Source organism: Eurypyga helias, unplaced genomic scaffold (assembly GCF_000690775.1).
Source record: "Eurypyga helias isolate BGI_N326 unplaced genomic scaffold, ASM69077v1 scaffold9207, whole genome shotgun sequence".
Taxonomy (NCBI): Eukaryota; Metazoa; Chordata; class Aves; order Eurypygiformes; family Eurypygidae; genus Eurypyga; species Eurypyga helias.
In genome coordinates, this window is record NW_010263677.1 from 3,968 (window position 1) to 25,211 (window position 21,244).

At 49.1% G+C, this 21,244-nt stretch overlaps 1 protein-coding gene across 1 annotated transcript in view; it reads right to left on the reverse strand.

Annotated features, from left to right (window-relative positions):
• Nucleotides 1-21,244, reverse strand: part of SCMH1 (sex comb on midleg homolog 1 (Drosophila)) — a gene marked incomplete at its 3' end in the record, with an annotated part of 47,308 nt that overhangs the window by 2,792 nt on the left and 23,272 nt on the right. Inside the window, exons 7-11 of the mRNA XM_010156134.1 lie at nucleotides 12,949-13,181; nucleotides 12,263-12,389; nucleotides 11,031-11,231; nucleotides 10,177-10,362; nucleotides 4,783-4,914 (exon numbers count right to left, since the gene is read on the reverse strand). Coding sequence (XP_010154436.1) covers nucleotides 4,783-4,914; nucleotides 10,177-10,362; nucleotides 11,031-11,231; nucleotides 12,263-12,389; nucleotides 12,949-13,181 — 879 coding nt within the window. The remainder of the gene's footprint in view (nucleotides 1-4,782; nucleotides 4,915-10,176; nucleotides 10,363-11,030; nucleotides 11,232-12,262; nucleotides 12,390-12,948; nucleotides 13,182-21,244) is intronic.

Sequence of the window (21,244 nt, forward strand, 5' to 3'; positions counted from 1 at the left end):
TAGTGTGTTTTTAAGTTCCCTTCCAACCCAAACCATTCTGTGATTCTGTGTATGGGCAGAGCCAGCAAGATCTCCCTTTGCTGCTACACTGTGACAGCTCCATCCTGGGACCATGGGTTTTCAGACTTCACTATGGCACACTAGCTAGTCTCAGTCCAGGTGGCCTGATGCCTCATGAGTCATGCCCAAATACCTCTGCTCTTTAGTATGAAATACCTGGTAAGTTCCTACAGTCAAAAAGGAAAGCAGCTCTGCAATGAGGTGTATTGCCTGAGCACTCTAGGCTGGGCCACCACAGCAGGCTGGGAGCTACCAGTATCTGTAGAGACCCTGAGGGCAGCTCACAGTCCCGAGCTCCTGCCCCTCAAACACCACGGTAGGTGACAAAGGCGAAGACATCTGAGCAATTGCCCAAGCCAAGCCCTGGGTTTCTTCCCTGGCACTTCCCAGATCACAGGAGCAGCAGCTGAAAGCCAGCACAGCGAGGTTGTGCTGAAATGGGATGGTGGTTGAGGGTGCAGAGTAGATACTGCAGCTCATGAGAACACAAAGCTGTTGAGATCTTCCCAAACTTTCCTGCTAAGATGCTGCTGCCACGCTCCAGTGAAGATGCAGCCTGCCAGAACCTGAAGCAGTACCTGAGTGTTGCAGAGGTTAGGCCCCACCAGATGGGGCAACCACTCCTGGGGGCACATTGTTTTCTCTGGTTTCTATGAACTATAGGACTATTCTGTGAATTGGGATCCTCTGGTTTCAGTGCTCCTGCTGTCTCTGGGCAAACATCCCAGAGGCAAGTGCAGCTGGAGGCAGCCAGCCCATGCCCTCCCTGGCTTCATCTCGCAAGGCTGCGGAATGGAACCACCCCCTTGTCTCGCTGTTTGGCAATTCAGTGAGGCAGACGTGAGGTTATCACCTGCGTAACTGCAACCCTTGTGGGCTTTGGTACTCTGCACTTGAGGCATTTCTGCCTTTCTTTGCTTTTAGGTTGCTGGGGCTCTCTCAGAAACCAGCAGCACATCCTTAAAATCTCATGTAGAAGCAGGCCTGGTGTGAAGACTGCAATTCCCCCCGTGACCTGTGCTGGCCTGCATGGCACTAGCTTCCTGCGTGGGTAGATGTGTTTTACCCTGCTCTCTCTTCATAAAAGGTGGCTTTCTGACTCATGACTATTCCTGAGTAACTTCGGACCTCTCCTTCACTCCTGCACCACCTTCCCACCATCCCATTTCAGTATGAGACAGGATGCAAAGGCAGCACGGAGCTGGCTGCTCTGGCCCAGGGGTGGATAGGGATTCCCCGGCCCAGGCTGGACAGTCCCACGGAGGATACGACTTATACCCTGGCACTCCACAGGAGTCTTCCCATCCACCACATTTGGCCTCCTCTCCAACAGGACAGTTTTGCTTAAACCCCAAACCACTTCTCATTAAACATCTGTCTGAAAGGGCGATGTCTGCCTCACAGGGAAGCGCAGAGGCGTGAGAGGGGGTGTGGGTGCAGCCCTCTGCACCGGCCTGGGTGCTCTGTGACAGGACAGCGGCTGTGGGCATGGAAACAGGTCTGCGCTGCATATCTCCCTCCTCCAAGGAAGCCCAGCGCCCTCTGCAAGGTGATGCACAACTTCGACTTGCCAGGGAGCCCCAGGACACGCACCCTAGGCATGCTGGGTCAGTCAGGCAAACGTGTGTGTTGGGCTGCTCGTGAAGACCCCAAAGCTCACAGAGGAGGGGTTGTGTCAGCAGAAGGAATTTCTGGGCTCAGCTAGCGAAGACTGCTGCTTGGGAGGCTGGGAGACCATGTGCATGGGTTCATGTCGGTACAATGCCAAGGATCCAAAATTCAACCTCAGAAAATATTTAACTCAACAATTAACACACTGCCATTATTCTGATGTGAGTGAGCTGTGATGCATTCTTCAAATATGTGATCATGTTCTCACACGTGCTTGTGATCACCCATCTGAAGAGAAGGATGAGGCGACGCAACCGGGGAGCACTCTGTTTTGCCCAAGAGGAAGAATTGAAGCTGCATGTTCATCCTCAGGCTACCTATTTCTGGACTGGCGAGTGCTTGGTTGGGCTGTAAATATTGCAGCAGAGACAGAGGATTCTTGGCAGGGTTGATGGAAGAGAGATTTAGGATTTTCTTAAAAGTACAAACACACAGAGCCCTGCTCAGATGAATGATACCTCCTGAACGGGGAGAGGGAAACAAGGCAAGAGGGGAATCCCTGTGAATCATCTGCAACACAAGACAACATGCTTCTGCAAGTGCACATATGCTCTCCAGAATCCTTTCTTTCACCCATGTTAACTAGCTGAGGAGTGAGAAGGAGGTGGTTAATTCTTGGGTAGATTTTTTTACACAAACTGCTAGTTTTAAATAAAGGCATGCATTTGGAGCATTGTAGGAAAACATGCCACAATTAGTGGTGGAGAGGCAGGGAGCAGATAATTAAAGTTTAATTAAACAAACAGTGCTATAGATTCAAGACTGTCATTTTACTGCTAAAACATGGAGTTTGGCCACAAGCGTAAATCTGATTTGCAAAACTACTAAACACCCACTGTTTCCAACAAATTATATAGCCTTTGAAAAGCAGGTCCCCCACTGTGCTGGAACTGCAGCTTTTTAGCAAAAAGCTACATAAATTCCACTGGATGCAAGAGGAAAAATAATGTAGGGAGTGAGATTCGCTCATCTTTCTGACTTGTTGCCAGAGGCATGGTGAACAAAGACCTCCCACTGCTACTCACTGCCTTCCACTTGGCAAACTGGAACCTGCTCAGGTACTGTTGTCTGTCATACAGCTGAAGCCAGAACAGGCTCTGCTGCAGGAGTTCTTCACCAGGAGATGAACCTCCTTGCTCAATGAATAGTCAGTATCTGACTGTTTCAGGCTCATGTTCTTGGAACATACCATCTGAAATGCCTGTACTTTAATTTCATGGTGGGGGAGGTTGAATAGGAGGCTTTTAGCTGTGGGATAAAAATGAGTTTCCAAACAGAATTTGGAACTGCACCTTGTTTCTCCCTGCCCTGTACACCCCGTTTGGACCAAGCAGAGAACAAGACCAAGCTGCTGCAGGATGTTCACACACCAACAGGATCATCACCCTCACAAGAAGGCACGCCTTCTGCCCACTTGTCTTTACTTCTGCAGAAGACACTGGGGTACTCGAGGCATCCAGATAGCTGGTCCCATTCAAAGGCCAAGAGATAACTGAACAGACTATGAAGCAGACTAAGAATCAGGCTTGTAGACAACATAACACAGGTTCCTCTTTGGAATAATCCACTATGGAATCCTTCTCTCTTCACTGACAATATGGAGACCGTATGACAACCCCTAGCCAAGGCACCTTAACCTTTAGAGCACACCAGTGTGCTTCAACAGGTGAAATGCTGCGTGTACAGTAGAGAGGGAGCTGCCAGGCTTTGCTCGTGGTTACCTAAGTGCAGTGGGTGATGTATTAGAGGAGACTGTCAAGGAGACCAGCAAGGATGCGTACCTACAGGTGAGAAACAGACTGGGCCCCAGGGAATAATTTTTGATTTGTTAGTATGCTGGAACGGATGAGACAGTCCCACATGTCACCTTGTTCATCTACGTGCAAACCCACAGTTTTCATCAGTGGAGACACAAATGCCGCTGGACACTGTCCATCACAGGGTGCAAGTTCAGATCCGCTGTGCTTACATGGAGTCAGTAATCCTACAGGGCACAAGGCGCAGCGATGGATGGAGACTAGAATTACACTGCAGTGCACGGGGGGCTGTGCGCTTTCAAATCTGGGATCAGCAACCCAAGCCCAGCAAACTCCACAAGAACCAGGGAAATGGTGATTCTAAAGGGACAGCAACAGGGCACACAGCCACTGAACCATGAGCCCAGGCAAGAGTCTCCAACAATTTTTCAGGGACATATTACAAAGAACTGAGACTAACACCTTGGCAGATTTCACCACCAATTAATTAAAAGGCTTCAGTAAGGCTGAATCTTCAGTCTGCGTGGTGGAGCATTTGCAGTTCAAAACAGAAGGGAAGGTGGAAGTGCAGACTCCTGCACAGGCTCAGGGAGTCCTCCAGCTACCTGGACCAACTGGAAATCTCCTGCCTGCACATGCAAGGAACACCTAAGGACCACATTCCAACAAAGACATTTCTGCCATAGCTTTTGTGAACACGGCACAGCACATCTGCACCAGCGTTTTCCGACAGACACTGCGGGAAGCAGCAATGCTGCGCGACAGAATTCAACCTGGTTTAGCTGATGGAGCACACACTACTGAGACCCTCCCTGCTATTTAGGGAGGACTGTGGGGAACAAGATGGGATCCTGGGAAAGAGCAGCAGGTTCCTGGCCATACAGCTGCACATCAGCATCTGCACAATTCGCCGCAGCAAACCATCAGGGAAACATGTGGGGGAAGATTGACTGAAGCAACTGGACAGTTTTATGACTGTTCATGCCATGCATAGCAACAGAAGCTAAAATATGGGTAACCAAATCCCAGATTATACGGTGTTAGATGATGACTATCAGGGTTAGAAGGAATTTTCCCTCTGTTCCACGTCTTACACAACTGCCTGGGGAACCTGCCTTGGCACAGAGCAGTTTCTTTACGTCTCTCTGAAACACCAAGCACTGACCCATGCCAGAGACAAAGCAAAGCAGACTTCCTAAACCCACGGCTTGATGTGGCACAGCAAACCTAATCCTGCTGTATCCGTTACCAGTCGCCATGAACAGCCAGCTTTGGGAAGAGACGCTGTGCTCACCTTCCAAAGGGTGACGGTCATTCTTTGGTAACTTGGGGGAGAGAGGAGCACTGTATGGAGGGGAATCTTGGGAATATCGCTTTGTACCCCGGCCTGGTCCCTGCAGAGTGCCGTCTAATGAACTGCTTCTGTCTAGGAAAAGAGAAGAAGCCCTATTTAGGAGCAGAGACTTTCTGGGAAATTCAGTCTTGCCAAAGTCACTTGAGGCTTGCACGCATTGCCAGCCTGGTAACAGCCTGTTAAAACTGCAATCCAGTACATCTCTCAGTGCTTAACATTTTATATTTTGCTTTGCAAGCTTCATCAGAGAAAAAGGGTGGTGAGAAACCTAGCAAAGAATTTCAGCCACGTTTTGCCATATTTCACCTCAAATATCACCTCTGATGGACTTAATTCCATTTCTCTTTGTTCTAACCTTTGGCTCATCGCACATAATTCCTGCTCCTCCCGACTCTTCACCTTTCAGTCGCACGTAACCCTTGGACGATTTGGCAAACACTCGGTGCCATACACAGTGCTTGAGTAAATCGTACTCAAATTTCCACTCCTTCCCCAAACGGATCCCTCGAGCACCCCTGCTGTCACTGCTGCTCTTCTCCAAACGCCTCCCAACGTATGGTACACGGCAGGCCAGGCGTCTCTTTGCAGACGGCTAAAGGCTGTGCACAAAGTGTCGGTGGGTGGATAAACACAGAGAATGGAAGCACGAATGCAGATGGGAACAGCAGCCAGGCAAGCGATACAGTGGGTGCAGACTGTGCCCCATGGGAACAAGGCATAGTCAACAAAGAAGCAATGGAGAGGTCACCCACCCACGCTCCTGACTGGCCCCTTCCAGCTGCCCCCAACAGGGGTGACGTGTGTGAGCCTGCAGCATTCAAGGTGTGCAGGGAGAGAGGGATGAAATGCTCAGACAAATGCCAGGAGCTGGACAACAGCACGGAGCAGCCCCAGCTGCTGGCGTGGGGCAGGGATGGGTGCTGAAGGGGTATGGCGGGGAGCGACTGGGACCAGACACCAAGGGAGATGCATCACGCCACAAACAAAGGTAACGATGTGGGAAGCACCTGGCAGTCACAATTTACATGACTAAGGAGAAACACAAAGGTAGGGAAAAGCATCTCTTCTATCAAAATCCTTTGGGAAAAGGATAAGCTGCTTGTACCGAGGCCCTGGGACACCACACAAGTATGACCAAAATTCACTGTAACATTTTTAGAAAGACAAACACTGCCCTCAGGATAAGTCCCTGTAATAAACATTCACTGCCCAGACAGAGATGGCAAACAAGTGCTCTTAGTGATGTCTCTGGACATCTCTAAAAGTAAAACTGCATAACTTCTTCACCGAAGAGTCACAGAACCACAACAAGGGGTGATGCTTTTTAAAGGTTTTATCAAGTTTTGTTTTGGGTTATTTTATTTTAAAAGTAATGCAAACACAGAAGGTCAGGCAGTAGAAGATAACCCAGGGAACCAGAAATTAGGTCAGTGTAAATTCATGGAAGAATAAACCAAAAGTTAGGGTCTCTGATTTAAAAGGACAAACTTTAAGAAAATAAAGAAATAAAACATAGAGGTGCACTCAGCAGTCCAGCATGTGGATCACCAGGAAAAAAAATTAAGTACCTACAGTTTGAAAGGTGCCATAAACATCATGGATGTGTATCATCCGTGAGGAAATTCCCTGGGAGGAAAGGACCCCAAATCTATATGGATAAATGTTCACTGCAAGAAGGATGCTGAGAACAAGAAGATCATTTACTGGAGATGAAAAGGACCTGCTCATCGTCTGCTTCAGAGAATGGCAAGCACAGGGATGAAACAAACTTTGTAAGTCGTTCTGTCTTTTGACACACTGCAGAGAAAGAGACAGGACTGTGTTTTCAGCTGCAGAAGTGACAAGTGCATGGGAACAGAGCAAGAGGATATGGTGCAGAAAGGGAAAAATTGAGAAAAAAAGAAAAAAAAGTTGTCCTGTCTGCAAATGATGGGACAGCTTTCAGGGACATCTCACCTCACTTGAGAGGTTGGTGGGGAGGAAGAGGAGCACATCTGCCCACGCTTGGGTTCGTGCTATTGGCCATCCAAGGCAGTCAGGATGGCTGCCTTTTTGGTCAGTGAGAGTCTGCTCACCTCATCTCAGGGAGCCAAAGCTCCTACTTCAAGATGCCGTAACTTGCACTGACTGCACTGGTACCTCCTCCCTGACTGCAGAGAGTGCCCACACAGCTAGTGGAGGTGTCAATGCCTCTGCCACATCCACCTGCATTCAAACAAGCTCCCACCCAGTGCTGAGCACTGGGGCAAGGCTCAATGGATAAAAGAAACAGGAAAGGAATAAAAATATACACCATTGACTAAGATGTGGTGCTCAAATAACTGCAGGTAGTCAGAGTGGGAATGTGAGGGTGCAGACGAAGCCAAAATGTAACTTAAGAAAGAGGCGCACATGAAACCCTGGGCCTGCCGCAGCAAGGCTAGCACATCTTGGTGACACACTGCTCAGGGCGACAGGGCACAATGCTAACTTGGAAAATAAAGGACAGAAATTATTTTGGCAATGAAACGCTCATGTCTGACCTCAGCAGTACCATAAGGCTGCAAGAGGTTCTGAAGGAACGGGTAAGTAAAATACACACGACACATATTGCAGTAGGCATTCATCAGGAGACTGACCCAACAGCTTCACCCAACAGCTTCCTTAGCATGGGAAAGTAACAGATCCCTCAGTCAAAAGAAGAGTGGTCAATCTCATTTACCTGGAATTCAGCAAGGCATTTGATATGGAGAACATGAGGATTACCAGGAGCTTTGTTGTATGCACAAACATCTGACTTGAGGGGAAAAACAGTCAGCAGGGCACTGAGCAAGAACATGAGGCTGGAGAGCAAGTGCTAACTACTTTTCTTGAGGATCATTCTCAAATCCAGTGTCATGTAATATATTTATGAACAACTTCGACACAAAACAAAAAGTTCCTAAATATTAAGCCAAAAACCCCAACCAATTCAATACAGAACTCCAGAGTTAATTAAAGCAACACTGTATGCTGCGGTGCCTGTACTAACAGCACCCAAGGCTCACATGTCCAGAAGGCCCTGCCAATTTTCAGATGGCTCCAGTCAGACCTACCTGTTCACACTTCACAGCCCATCCCTCTTCTATTAACTGCAATTGATTTCCCGCTTTCTTGCAGATCTACTGTTTCCTGATACACAACTTGATCTATTTCCCCTTATTTCCATGATTATGCTTTAGCAAGACAGAATGACAGGACACAGCTCCACGGCAGCATAAAAGGCCAAAAGGCTGCAGACCTTCCTTCTTCTGCCCCAAGCACACGCATGACTCCCCCACAGCATCCATAGTGCAGCTCCCATGAAACAAGTTTGTCCTGGGAATTGAGACCAGCTCCCAGCCTGAACCAGCAATTGTTTTCTAAAGCACCAGTCCCACTCAAGCACACGAGCACCTGTACTGCAGAGGAAACAAGTCAGGACACACAGAGCTCAAGGTGAGACCACGGCAGCCTTGGCACTTAGTGTGATTTAAGCTGATGTAGAAGTGCAGCCTCACTCTCCTATGACCAGCCGCAACCTCTCAAAATCGCTAGTACTGTCTCTGCCCTCACCAGGAGGCACTGTGCTGTGTAGGTAACAACGCTTATCACCTTCATTCAGGTGCTTGAGAAAGGTCTTAGACAACCAGATGCCCAACAGTCCCTCAGACGTTGGTATGAACTACAGGACTGGGTGTTATCCCTTCTCTGGCCTGTGATTAACCCTTGTCTAATCCCTGCAAACACTCTAGCAAAGAGTTCAGGATGGGCAGGTCTCTCTGGTGTTCTGTCCAAGTTTCCCTGAATTCTGACTTTGCTTGTTACATTTTCCTGCCCTGCCAGGTTGCCCAGCTCTTAGCGCAGATACCAGTGATGCCTCATGGTGGCTAGAAACCAAGCATGAGCTGCAGGACCCTCTCCATCCAAGCCCCAAGACCCTGAGTCCTCTTCCTCCCATGCTGGTTTTGCTCTATCTCATGACAAGGTACTTCCACACTGAGGGGTCCCTAGAGCAGTCAGCTCTAGTCCCAGTACCTAGACATGCTGTTCCTGCACCTGCCATAGCAGCCAACCCCCTTCCTACGGCTCCTCTAGTTCCAGCACAACACAGCTCCCTGCCCCGGGCACCGCTGGCTCCGGCATGGCACTGCACAGCCTCAGCCTGCAGGCAGCTGATCAGCCGCAGAGGAAGCAGACAACAGTCACTCCGAGATCCTCATGCTCTTTGCACTGCTGCTAATCGCTTCCCCTGAGCACGGTGCTTTTCCAGATGCAACACAGCACTGTGGCATTAGGCTGTTGCCCCTAAGCTCACCGCTTAGCAACTTTGCCACCAATGGTTCTCCTTAAGTGCTTGCACTTTTACATTATAAATCCTTGCTTTTCTTGCCAGAACCGTAATCATCCAACGGATTAACTTCAGAAAGACCTCAATCAGGACAACAGCTATTTGCTGACTCGAGGGGCAGAAAGGTAGTGGAGCAAGCAAGACAAGAGAGCAGATCAACACAAGACACTATTAACTACCTAACGAGGGTGCAGACAGCTCTCACCCTCTCCACCACTGGCATTCCTATATCAGTAGTTCCACCGCAGCCAGCCTGGGGTTGGCTATCACCCCAGGGGCAGCTATCACCCCAGGGGTTGCTGCCACTGTGGGGAGAGCTATTGGTCCCCTTGTTTTCCACTGCTTTAGCTGAAGAGCAATTTTGCAGCCTGATGATTTCCATCATGGCATGACCCATCTTGCCAGAAGTGTGTTGCTTCAACGCAGTAGAGCACTTAGCCATGCCAAGAAAAACAAAGCCACCTATGCCTCAGATTGCTGCAGTGTGCATCATCCCTGAACGGGCTACGCTTTCACCGAGGGCTGGATTGCCGGTTGCTGGCAGCAGATTCACGGCCACGGTGGAAACCGCTCTGCTAGGTTTTAATTCCATTTCTAATTACAGTTTACCTGCTGCATGTTATCACTCTTCTGCTTCTCATGCAGAGTCTTTCACCGTAATTCCTAACTGGATGAAGTCACTATAATCAGATTACAGCAAGCGGGAAGGACTGGGAACAAGGAGAGGAGGGAAGACACGGAGACAGCACGGATGAGCGGAAACCTACAGGCAGAGATGGAAATCAGACCGACAGGCGGAAAATATGGCAACTTGAATCCTGCGCAAAAAGAGCCCCGCGGGCATGTGCATGACACGAGGTGTGATGCAATGACTCCGCAGAGAGGGCTCTGAAACACACACCTGCCTCATGAGATAAAGATAAAACCTGGGTTAGGACACGGAGCACCTGGGGTCCCTACAATGCCACCCCCGCCCCAGCTCCTACCTGGTAGATACCTGTCGTGGTCGTACTCGTGTGACCGTTGCATGTGGCTGTTCTGAGTGAAAGGCTGGTTCCCAAAGAGGTTGTCACTGCGAAGATTGTGGCAGAGCTTCTCCAGGAAGCGGAGGACGTAGGTGATACTGTTTACTGCTGGCAGGTTCAGAGTGTGCTGTTCCCGATCAAACACAGCTGGAGACAGAAATAAACAGAGCCCAACACGTAAACCCCCAGCAAAGGCAGGAGACTACGCCCAGGGCTGCACAGCCAGCTTCTGTATCTCAGCATCGCTGGTCTAGACTAGAGCAAACAAAAGCCACTGCCTTCCGCTGGCTGAGCGCTGGTGAGCTCGCTTCCCCGGGACAGGCTACAACCAGTCTGCTGCACTCAGCATCAGGTACGGGGCTGCAGCGCCGGAGAAGCTGCGTTCGAGGGAACAGAAAGGCATTCCAGGAGGGATCTGCACTGTCAGCATCCGGGCAAGCATGGACTTAAAAGCAAAACTAAAGCCCAGGGTATTTGTCTTTCCATCAGAAGTCCTGAAAATCCCACCCGATCTGCCTCCTCCAGGGGCTCAGGCAGTGCTGGGGGACGACAGGTGAAGCACATCGCTGCCCAGGCTGCTGCCAGGGCTGCATGCTGCCTTCTCCAGCCACCGTGCTGCAGCCGTGCTAACTGCTCTGCTCTGCCTCGGCCGCCAGCTTTGCTCACTCACATGGATGTTCAGCAAGAAAGAGAAGACAGAAATCTTCTGTCTGCCCTGGCCCATGACTGCACCAAGCTTCGGGAGAGACATCTTCCAAAGAGCGAATTCTTGCAATGACATCTCTGAAGGCAAAGTGCTGCAGGCCAGTTCTCACCTGAGATGACCTCTCCCCCGTGGCCTTGTTTTAAGAAGGAGAAGACTGTTTTCTGATGATAAGCGCAATCAATGCAGGCCTGTACTGCTTGTTGCAGGACAACAGAAGCTCGAGCTGGTCCAAAATGGTCCGGCAGCTGCTGAACTTTCTTCTTGTCTAGATGGGGCCCAGTGCTGCCGTTCTTGTTCAAGTAAATGCAAACTGCCAAGATGAGAAATGTGTTTGCCATTAACCCACTCAAGAAAGCAAGAAACAGATGCCTAAAATCCAGCCTGAGAGATGCAGAGATTTTAAGACTCTCAAATTGCTCACAAAGGGGAATCCACCATGACTGCCTGACTGCATCCTAACAGCAGAGCCACTTACAAAGGGGAATCCAAAACCTTCCTGCCTCGCACTCACCTTCCAAGCTGCTGCCGTTTCTCCTATGCTCTCCCCAGCACTCAGGCTCCCAAAGGCAGTCTGCAAAGTGGTTCCCATCCCTGCCACGTTCAAAGGAGATGAAGGAACACAGCCCCCACTTTTTAAGAGAAACTGAGTTCTTTATGTTCCTCTGAAAACTGGCCAATTTCAAGGAAACAGGGCTCAGCCCATATCCAGCGCTTGACCAAACATATAAAAAGCAGCTTTGCATTAGACTTTCCTGCCCAGATTCATCTTCAGCTGTATCTCACAGCTGTAGCAGAGCATATATTTTGCACTACTGCTCCTACCCTTCCCCTGCTTCCTCTCGTCCCTGTTTGCCTCAATATCCTGGCTGAAGCAGAAAAGATCATTGCCGCTGTCGTTCAGCCATTGTTCTACATCTCACTGAAGCTAGCAGGGGCGGCCGGCACGGTCTGGGAGGACTTGCGCTCTGGGCTAACGACAGGTGCTGCCCACCACACTGCCGCTGGGCACGAGGGGCCACGAGCAGTGCCCTTTGTGAGCTGCGGAGTCACCAGCATGCATGTGGTAACTCAGGGAAAAGGGGCCCTGCACTGACCAGGTGGATTTGCAATTTTCCTATAATTTCAGTATTTCCAAAACAGACAGGGAGAGAAATGAACAGCTGATCTGAGTTCGTGTGTCTCTCTTCCTTCCGACACACTCTCTCCTAGGCCAGCCTTTCTGGAATTGTAGGGTATGCTGTATATGTTTAGGAAGAAATGGGAGTATCAGGGTGTGTCGCTTTCTGACTGATGCAGCTCCTAACTGTGCAATCTTTTCAAGAATGCATTCAAGACCCTTACCTGTGGGAGCCTGCATGGCAGAGCTGGGGATTGTAGCAGCGTCCTGAGGCACAGTGCTTGTGTCTGGTTCTGGGGTACTGGTTGTTGGAGAGGTGGGTGCTGGGTTCAGCAATGTCCTAGGTTTCCTCTGCAGAAAAAGAGGAGATATTTCTCCTTTTATCCCTGCTCTCCTTTACCACCCATGATCACTACACTCTCTCCTTTGCAACTAACAGACAAGGCATTGTGGAACATGACACACTTCTGATGGTGATGATGGGGAGTCTCAAGAACCTAGTAATCAATACGTGTGTATTTTATAAACCACAATCCTGAAAAAGTAACAAGCCTGAGATCTGTCACCTCTGCTTGACTCAGACTAGCTACACATGATGGACGGAACAGCTTCTTCCACCGTTTGGCCATCCTGCCATGATCACAGCATCTGCCATGCTACTTCACAGCTAGTGCAGCTCCAAAGACACAGTTCGTTAATGGAAATGATCTTTAGGACACAGACATTCTCTACAGCTCAAGGGCTGGACTCTGAGAGATATTCCCAGCCCACACACAACTTTGGTCTCCTACTTGCTGCAGTCACACAGCCAGAGGCTGAGACAAACGTGCACAAACACACGCATGCACCATCCCATGGCAGAACTTGCAGCACCTGCTTGTCACCCGCCTGCATCAGCATCAGCTTTTACCTTACTGCCAGGCTTGGGACCTCTCTTTCTGGGGAATTTCAAAGGCTCCACTGACTTGGAGGGTGTAGGCATGGGGTGATGGATTAGCGATTTGGTCGTTCGACCACGCTTCTTCCCTGTTTTGCGACGCCTTTGCCCTTGTTGATGCCCCAAAACAGTCTTTGTGCTACTGTGCATGCTAGGTTTCTCCGAGTTTACTTCGGAGGCAGGTAAAGGGCTCTTTGGAATCACAACTGAAATAAAAAGAGAAAAAGCAAATATAATTAAATCAGGCGAGAATCAAAACAAGAGCAGCCTCCATCTTTATACAGTGTCACATGGAAAGAACTGGAGTTTTTGCAGCCCCCTGAATGGAGGCTACTGCTCTCCAGGCCAGAATAAAACCAGACGCACTGATCCTTGGTTCAGCACTCAAGCTGTGGGACACTGTGGCTTAGCCTGGATGGGGTGAACTCCAGAAGGATCATGCTTTCAGTCATACCTTCCTTCCTGAAAATAACTGGCACCTACACCTCTTCCTTCTGCGAGTGGTGACCTGCCAGCAAGCATGCAGAATGCACTGACAGCATTCCTAGGGGAAGGATCAGTCAAGACCTGTCTAACAGTTACAGAGACAGTGCTGTGCTGGAAATCCCCTCTTTCAAGGCAGAAGTCAAATCTGCCCTGTCCCTAAATTACCAGTGAACTGCAAACGAAGGTACCAGCTCCATCCTTGATGCTCTCAAGGACTACTGCTCCTGGTCCCCAGTAGAAGTTCATCTTGTCTGGATCAGTGGACCTGCTCCTCTCACATGCTGCCAGAGGTAAGCAAAGCGCCAGCACATGGTCCGCACCTTCTTATCTTCTATGCTTTCTGTGACAAAATCATATTCCTGGTGTATTTGCCCACAAATCCCCTGAATTTGGTCATTCATCTTTCCCAAGTCCAGCTAAAGGCTATAGATCAGCTGGCCTAGCTCAGCAGACTAGTATTGCCTTTAGATTTAAAATTCTGCTGAAAAGAAACAAAACAAAACCCTCCTAGGTTTTGAAAAATGCAGTGACCTTTAGGATGTCTTGTTTCTCAGACCTGCAAACCTCACTGCGTATTCGACATGGGAGCTCTGAATTCAAAAAAAACCCAACCTACTTCTGAAGCGAGGCTCTTTACAGTTAAGGAGAAAATCTTGGCCAAGGAAACAGAGTGCAATAAAAGACTGGTACCAGGATGGCACACAGCCCTAACAGTGGCACAACTGTGGGTATATAAAGAGATTTTAAAGGGTTTTCTAACGAGGGTTTTATGAGCAGTTACTGTGTGCAGGGACTCATTCCCTTGGCATGAAGACACCATTTCCTGCCAGCAGCTCCGAAGCAGCAAACCAAGCCAGGTCCAACTTTCTAGAGGTCTGGAGAAGATCAGTGGGCTGTGAGGTGACAGCAGCAAGCCCTGAGTCAGGAGATACTCCAGGGATGGGGCAGTGAGCTGACGGCTCTGTTAACTCCTTCCCTGCTAACCAAGGCACAGACAGAGGGAACAGCATGGCTGGTAGGGGGAGATGTGTATCAGGTCCCATCAGTGGCAGCTTATTTTGGCCTCATGTGAACAAGCCACTGGAGGTGGAGGGTCCCGCTTTGCTCTTCTGGTCTGACTCCATTCACCAGCTTTGACTCTGGGGTACCCTGTGCTCTCCATGGGGAGACTGGGCATGAACCTAGCTTCCAGGTGCAAGAAAACCTGAGCGAACGGTTCATTCAGGCAGCTGGAAACCAGGACTGGTGTTATCTCACAGCAGGACCAGACGACAGGTGGACACACTGGACAGGCACTCCTCCAGGTCCAAGCAGCCATCAAGACTCCCAGCCTCCAGCCACGCAGGCCACAGATGGCTGTGCAGGGGCCATGAGGGCAGACAGAGCTGACACCGAGCTGCCAGCTCAGTGTCACAGCGAGGCTGCCTGGCTGGGGCACGTTTTGGATGCAGGGGTCAGCAGGACACAACGAAGGGCCAGGAACACCAGGCAGCACTTGCCCTGCTGCCGGCAACTGCTGCCACTGGCAAATCTTCCATAGGCTTCCAGGTGTTGCTGTGAGACGATGAGCTCTGCCGTCCAGCCCTATCGCACTGAGCTCCTGTTTCTGAGTACCCTGCACAAAACGCGAAGCGCAGAATGTCCTTTGGTTGTCTTCGGCTGGTTTTCACTCGCCCTAACCCCACTTTGCACTGGTGCAAATAATGCGGTGTGTGGTGCATCCAGGAACCGGCCCCGTTCTGCCTGTTACATGGGCAGAGTAAGATTTCTGGTGCTCTCCATTTTTCTGCTTAGTTATAATTTTATTTCCCTGCTTTTCTGCATTAGCATTCTGCACCAGATGCCAGAAAGAAGTGCATGGTCATTCAGGGAGCTAACTTCCCAAGCAAGGTCTTTTTTTGTGTCAGGCAGACACACAGAATCGTGGTAGAAATAGCATTTTACTCCTTGTTTGAAGGACTGTTATTAGCAAGACTACTTTGCTAGCAAGAAAAGGAATAGTCAACTCAACTCAAAAAGCTCAAGTGCTTCTTAGAGTTGATGGTTTTCCAGGACAGTGAGCATTACCTGCTACAGGTGACATCTGGCACTGAGCTGGGCTGGCACAGACGGGACAGGCACTGATCACTGAATCGCTGTGCCCCCAGCCTTACCTGTGCACAACTAATCTCAGTGGGGAGATATTTGTATTAAAGGATAAACTAAAATCCCACAAGCTGACAGAACAAGGATAAACACAGGTAGAACACTGTACTTCAAACAAACTCTTAAACATCAAAGGGATGTGGAGGGCATTTCGTTTGTAACCTGCAGCAATGCCAAGCTGTGCCGCAAGGAGGTTTCTCTAACATGGAAAAGAAATTGAGGATTCTAAAGACAAACTGTGAAGCAAACACGTGATCTCAGTTTTACTCATGAAAAATCTACAGAAACAGGGCATTTTGAAAGTTGGGATGCAGTGGCAGAGCAGCTGAACTGCGCTTTTGGCTCCTAGGCTGGAACCACGTCGCAGTGAAACCCCAGTGCTCGGGAAAGGGAGACAGAGGTCAGGTGAACTGGTGTGCAGCCTTTCACTGTATAATTTTATAATAAAAAACTGTTTCATCTTTTGGTGCAATAAACGCTAGAAAGGTCCATTGTCCACTTCAGCCGTATAGATATTCCAGGTAACGTTAATTTCCCAGGCTTAAATAATCAGTTTTGGTTTTAGGGCAACCGAAGCCCATAACTCAGTGCGGACAGACCACGCCATAGGAAACCTCATTCCACTCAGACATGCCAGAGGAATTTCCACGGCACCTGCTCCCCCTGGCAGCATGTCCCTGCCACAGCTCAGAAGACTGTTGAACAAAACAGGCTAAGTTACATCTAAATGTGGAGCCAGCTCAGGGCATAAATACACAGAGAATTACCTAGATTGCTGCTGTGTGCTTAACAGTATTGCAGAATACAATGCTGAATATGCACTGATATTTTTACCTGTGGCTGCTTCATTGAGACTGATACAGTGCACAGACCTTTTTGGACCCACAGCAATTTAATGAAATGAGGTTTTGTAATCCCACGATGACACCAGCTGCACCCATGCTGCAACTGCACCGCCCCCAACCCCCAGAGTTGCAGCTGGCAACACTGCTGACCCCTCACCGAGGCATTTATAAGCACTTCCAGTGACTGGATGCTTCCTAAGGGAGTCTAAAGATTTTACCAGGTGCCTTTAAATTTTCCTTCAGGATTTCAGCCCCTGATGTTACAAGGACGTAGTCAAGAAGCACAGGATTGCTGCAGCAAGGAGCAGCGCAGAGTGCTCGGCCCTGCTCACCCCCACCCTGAAACCCACCAAGCTCCAGCAGTGGCAACGGCTGTGCCCAGCAAGCAGGCTCATCTCAGCTGCAAACCACTGCCCACGGAGCCTTTAACTGCCAAAAGCTTTAACTTACTGTGTCTGATTCAGCAGGTGACAGTGCCAGTCCAACAGCCAGCATCTACCAGGGACATCCCTCCTTCTTCCTTGTACCACTGCCTTCACCCCACGCTAAGCCAAGGTGAGGAATCAGATTTTCAGAAAATCAAGTGGGGCCCCCTCAGTGAACTGTCTGATTTTGGGTCATTCAGGAATCCTGCACAAGGGCAGACACGAAGGACAGGGCCAGCCTGCACTGGATCAGTCTGGCTGCAGTGAGAAACATCACCCTAAAGGTACGGGATCAAACAACACTGAACTTAGAGCCCGAGACAAGATGACCACCATCTATTAGTCACAGAAGGATTAGTTTGAACAAGAGCTCTGAGCTTCCTGCAGATATGAAGAGACTTGACAGAGAATTAAAGACTTCAGGTTCTATTTCCTAATGCCAAAATACCCCTTGCCAGCTGACACGTGGCACCGGCAGCGCCTGCAGCTGCCCACTGCACTGCGACTCAAACTGTCATTTACAGAAGACTCTGTAAAGTTGCCGGCCACACTTTGTGGGTTAGCCAATACTAGAAAGCAGCATTTGTCACCCATGGGCTTAGCTCAGGCTTGTCACAGCTTGAGGAAGACAAAATTATGTCCTTGGGATGAGAATAACAAAGCCAAACCATGTAGGAAAATATGGAACAGAAGAACTGAAGATGAAGAACGGTTTCCTGCCTTCCTCTCTAACACCCCAGCTACTTAACAGTCTGCATTTACTGAGAGCTGCTGGACCACAGAACCCAAACTCTCCGTTCTGCGCGCTGAGGGCTGCTGTACCCTCAGCTGCAGCTGCAGCTCCCACCCCTTCTCTCTTGAGATAGCAGTAATAACCATTACAGTGTCTCAACACACAGGGGATGGTTCCTGTGAAGACGGAGCACACTATTTGTATCCACTGCAAAGCACCTACGAAGAATGCCAGTCGGCCACCCGACCAGTGCCTCCTGGTGCTCCAGCTGCCCCTTGTCCCTCCTGAGCGCTGCACGGGCAGAAGCATGACTCACAGAGGTGAGTTAGAGACACATTTCAGCTAAGCAAATTTGCCAGAGAACAGAAACCTTGTTGAGATCCGGCTGAACCCTTCCCTGGATGCAGCAGTTCAAACCTGGACATCCTGAAGACTGGAGCTGGATAGGAACCAGAGCTCCGTGCCTGTCTGAGAGCAAGATGAGAAAGTTTCAAATCTCTGTGGTTCTTCCCAAAGCAGAGACTGTCATCACTGGCCACCACAGGCACAACTTGGACATAAATATGGGCTCTGGGAAGGCTCAACACTTGGTATGTCCGGAGGTCTCAGCATACCACACAGGCATAACACAGGAGAAAAGGTCAGAGCACAGGTGGGAGACGTGGGCTCCTTGCAAGGACAAGGATTAAGAACAATCCTCCAAACTCTGGAATTTAAAAGTCAGAATGCAATTAATTTGATAATTCAGCATATCCTTCAGGGATTCCTGCTCTCCAGCCTACAATGCCTGCTTCAGCTAAGGCTGAGAGATCAGAGGATATATCTAATACAGTAATACAGCACAAGGATCCAAGCGCTGCACGAATCAGCACGTTCTAGATGGTCTCATGATCAGTCGTCTCAACTCCCAAAGATACATTTTCTTTTTACACACGATTTGTCTAGTTTCAGCTTTTGACTATGGAAACTTGCTGCTGCCTTCGCTGGAAACCATGAGGTACTTTACTTACTGACCGGCTCCTAGACCTCACTGGCCAGTGCTTACACAGCAGCACACACAAACACACAAAACCACAGTCCCTGAAACTGTCGCCATCCTGCTCATCAGGTTGCATTTTAATGTCTGTTTTTGGGCAGGACGCCCATAGCCACATGAAGGAGAGCAGTTATTTAAAACTAAAGCAATGCCTTACACATTTGCTGAACTCCAGAAAGTCTCCAAACATCCAGGACGAGTGTCCCATTTCTTAAAGGCTTAGAAATCTGCATGGCCTGGAGCAGCAATTTTCTTACTGTAACTGTTTGCATGTGCTTGGATGAGCCCTGTGCACTGCAGATGCCACTGTACATCTCACTGGCACAAGCTGTGGCATTTTTATGGTTGTTTTAATAAAACAACTAAAAAAAAAAAAGTTCCCAAAGTCTCAGTGATACCAGCAACTGCTATTTGCTTTTTGCACAAGTCTTACATTTGCAGCTCTGAAGGCAGCATTCCTGTGTGCCCTAAACCATACTGGTAATTACACTCAGCACTTTCCAAAGGCAGTGCAGCCGGGGATCTTAAAAACCTTCCCAGCTGTTCACTACATCGTGCAACACAAACGCATCTCAGAGATGCTGGGCAGCACACTGACAGCTGGAGGTTTAGTGACTTGCCTGAAGTACCAGACCAGTAACAGTACTGCAAAACATCCCAAGTGTCCGACCTCTGATTAGAACCACATACAGATACATGAAAAAGAACAACTGAAGATTGCAGTGGGCACTGCTGGAGCTGAACACCACGAAAACCCCATTCTGGACCTGCAGGGTCTGCTTACATGAATCAAACACCAGAAGTCACAACTCAAAGAGACCTCTCCATCACCAAGGCTGCCCTTCTGTGCACTGCTGTCCGCCCCATCCACCCAGTCATTTGCTAAGCCCAAGTAGCTAATTTTACCCAAGCACAAAGTGCACCTGGCTAAAACATTTTCCGAAAGAGAACTGAGGCTTTATCCAACAGCACAGCACCCAAGAGCAATCCAACCTACTTGGGCAGTGTCAATATAGCTTCTGTCACACAAACCCAGCCTCAAGAACCTGGAAGTGTCTGGACTGGTCAGCAACTACACGGACAGATGTGACACAGCCTACCTGTCCTTCCACAACATCTCCGAGATCCTTACCAAAGGCTTTTATAAGAACTAAAGAGCCATGGGATAAGAGGGAAGATTTCTACAGGGATAATACAAGGGTTAGAAGAAGTAGGGGAAAACAGTCATTCTTGCAGAGGAGAGAAATCTACGTGGAGGACACAGGGACCCGCACTGGGATCTGCACTGCTCAACGTATTCATGAGTGACCTGGTGAGGGGATAAGAATGGTGAGAAAGTTTTCTCATGATTCACACTTCCCAGGGCAAACAGGCCGGTGGCAAGCCCTTGAGCAGCTCTGGAGAGGAGCTAGGGGTTTCAGGGCCAGAAACAGCAGGTGACCGTCACGCTAATAAATACAAAGCAATGAGAAAGCCACTCCTACCTTCAGAGGGCTCTGAGCTGCCTGGTGCTCCTTCAGGAGGGAGAACTTGGGCTGTAACGTTCACTGCACAAGAACATCAGCTCAAAGCACAGCAGTGGCCAGAAAAGGCCAGAGAGAAAGATTCCACTTCAGAAAAATGAGAGATCAGGATGTTGGATGTCACAGTAGAAACCAACTGAAACCCTTACTACACTGGCTAAAAAATCAAGCAAAAAGCCCCCACACCCGCAGCCAATCCCTGGATTCTCGTTTCCACAGAGCCTCAGCCTTTCCGGGGGAGTATCTTCAGCCAGAGCTGAGCTCTGCCTTGCCCTACTGCATGTCAAGAGCCACTGAGTCTGCCCTTGCTGATCCTATTAAGAAAATTCTTTGATCTGATTAAGCATTTTAAAGAGTTCCTTCGCACTGCTTTGGCTCTTCTGCTTAGCACACAACGTAAAATACCTTTTACTGAATTTAACCGGTTTTCAGCATCATTGGTATTGTTACTTAGGGGTTACTGATGCTTTTTAGAGTATAAACATACGTGTGCACATACTCCTCAATGCAGGGGGAAAGCGCTTTGAGACCCAGCATAGCAAGTGTTATGGATGTGCAACACAATGGACTTATTCATCAAAATGCCCTGGGGATCAGCACAGTCCCCATTCTGCTGATGGCAAAACAAACAGAGCTAAGTGACTGGCTCATGATCAGAGACAAAGACAGTGACAGCCTGTGAAGAGCAAGGGTGCCCAAATCCTTGTCCTCAGCAAAAGTCATTTTCAGTTTAGTGCTGAGCACACAGATTTACTTGGTTGCAAAACCCAGGTCTTAATTTCTCCCCCATACAGGAAAGAAATTAACTGCTTTGTAGCCACTGGGTGGCATTCTAAAATGGATGGGTAAACTGAGTTATGAGTATTTTGTAAAATACTGCAAAAGCTAGCATTCAGATAAGGGCAAATGGCATCATGCCTGCCACCACTGCAGCAGCCAAGCAAGCTTCTCCCCAAACAGCACCTCATAAGCCCCTCACCTCTCAGCACGTTTGCTGTGGAACATCTGCATAACCAGCCACAAACATCTTGCACTGCCAAACTTATACAGCTGGAACTTGGAGGAGCAACACATTC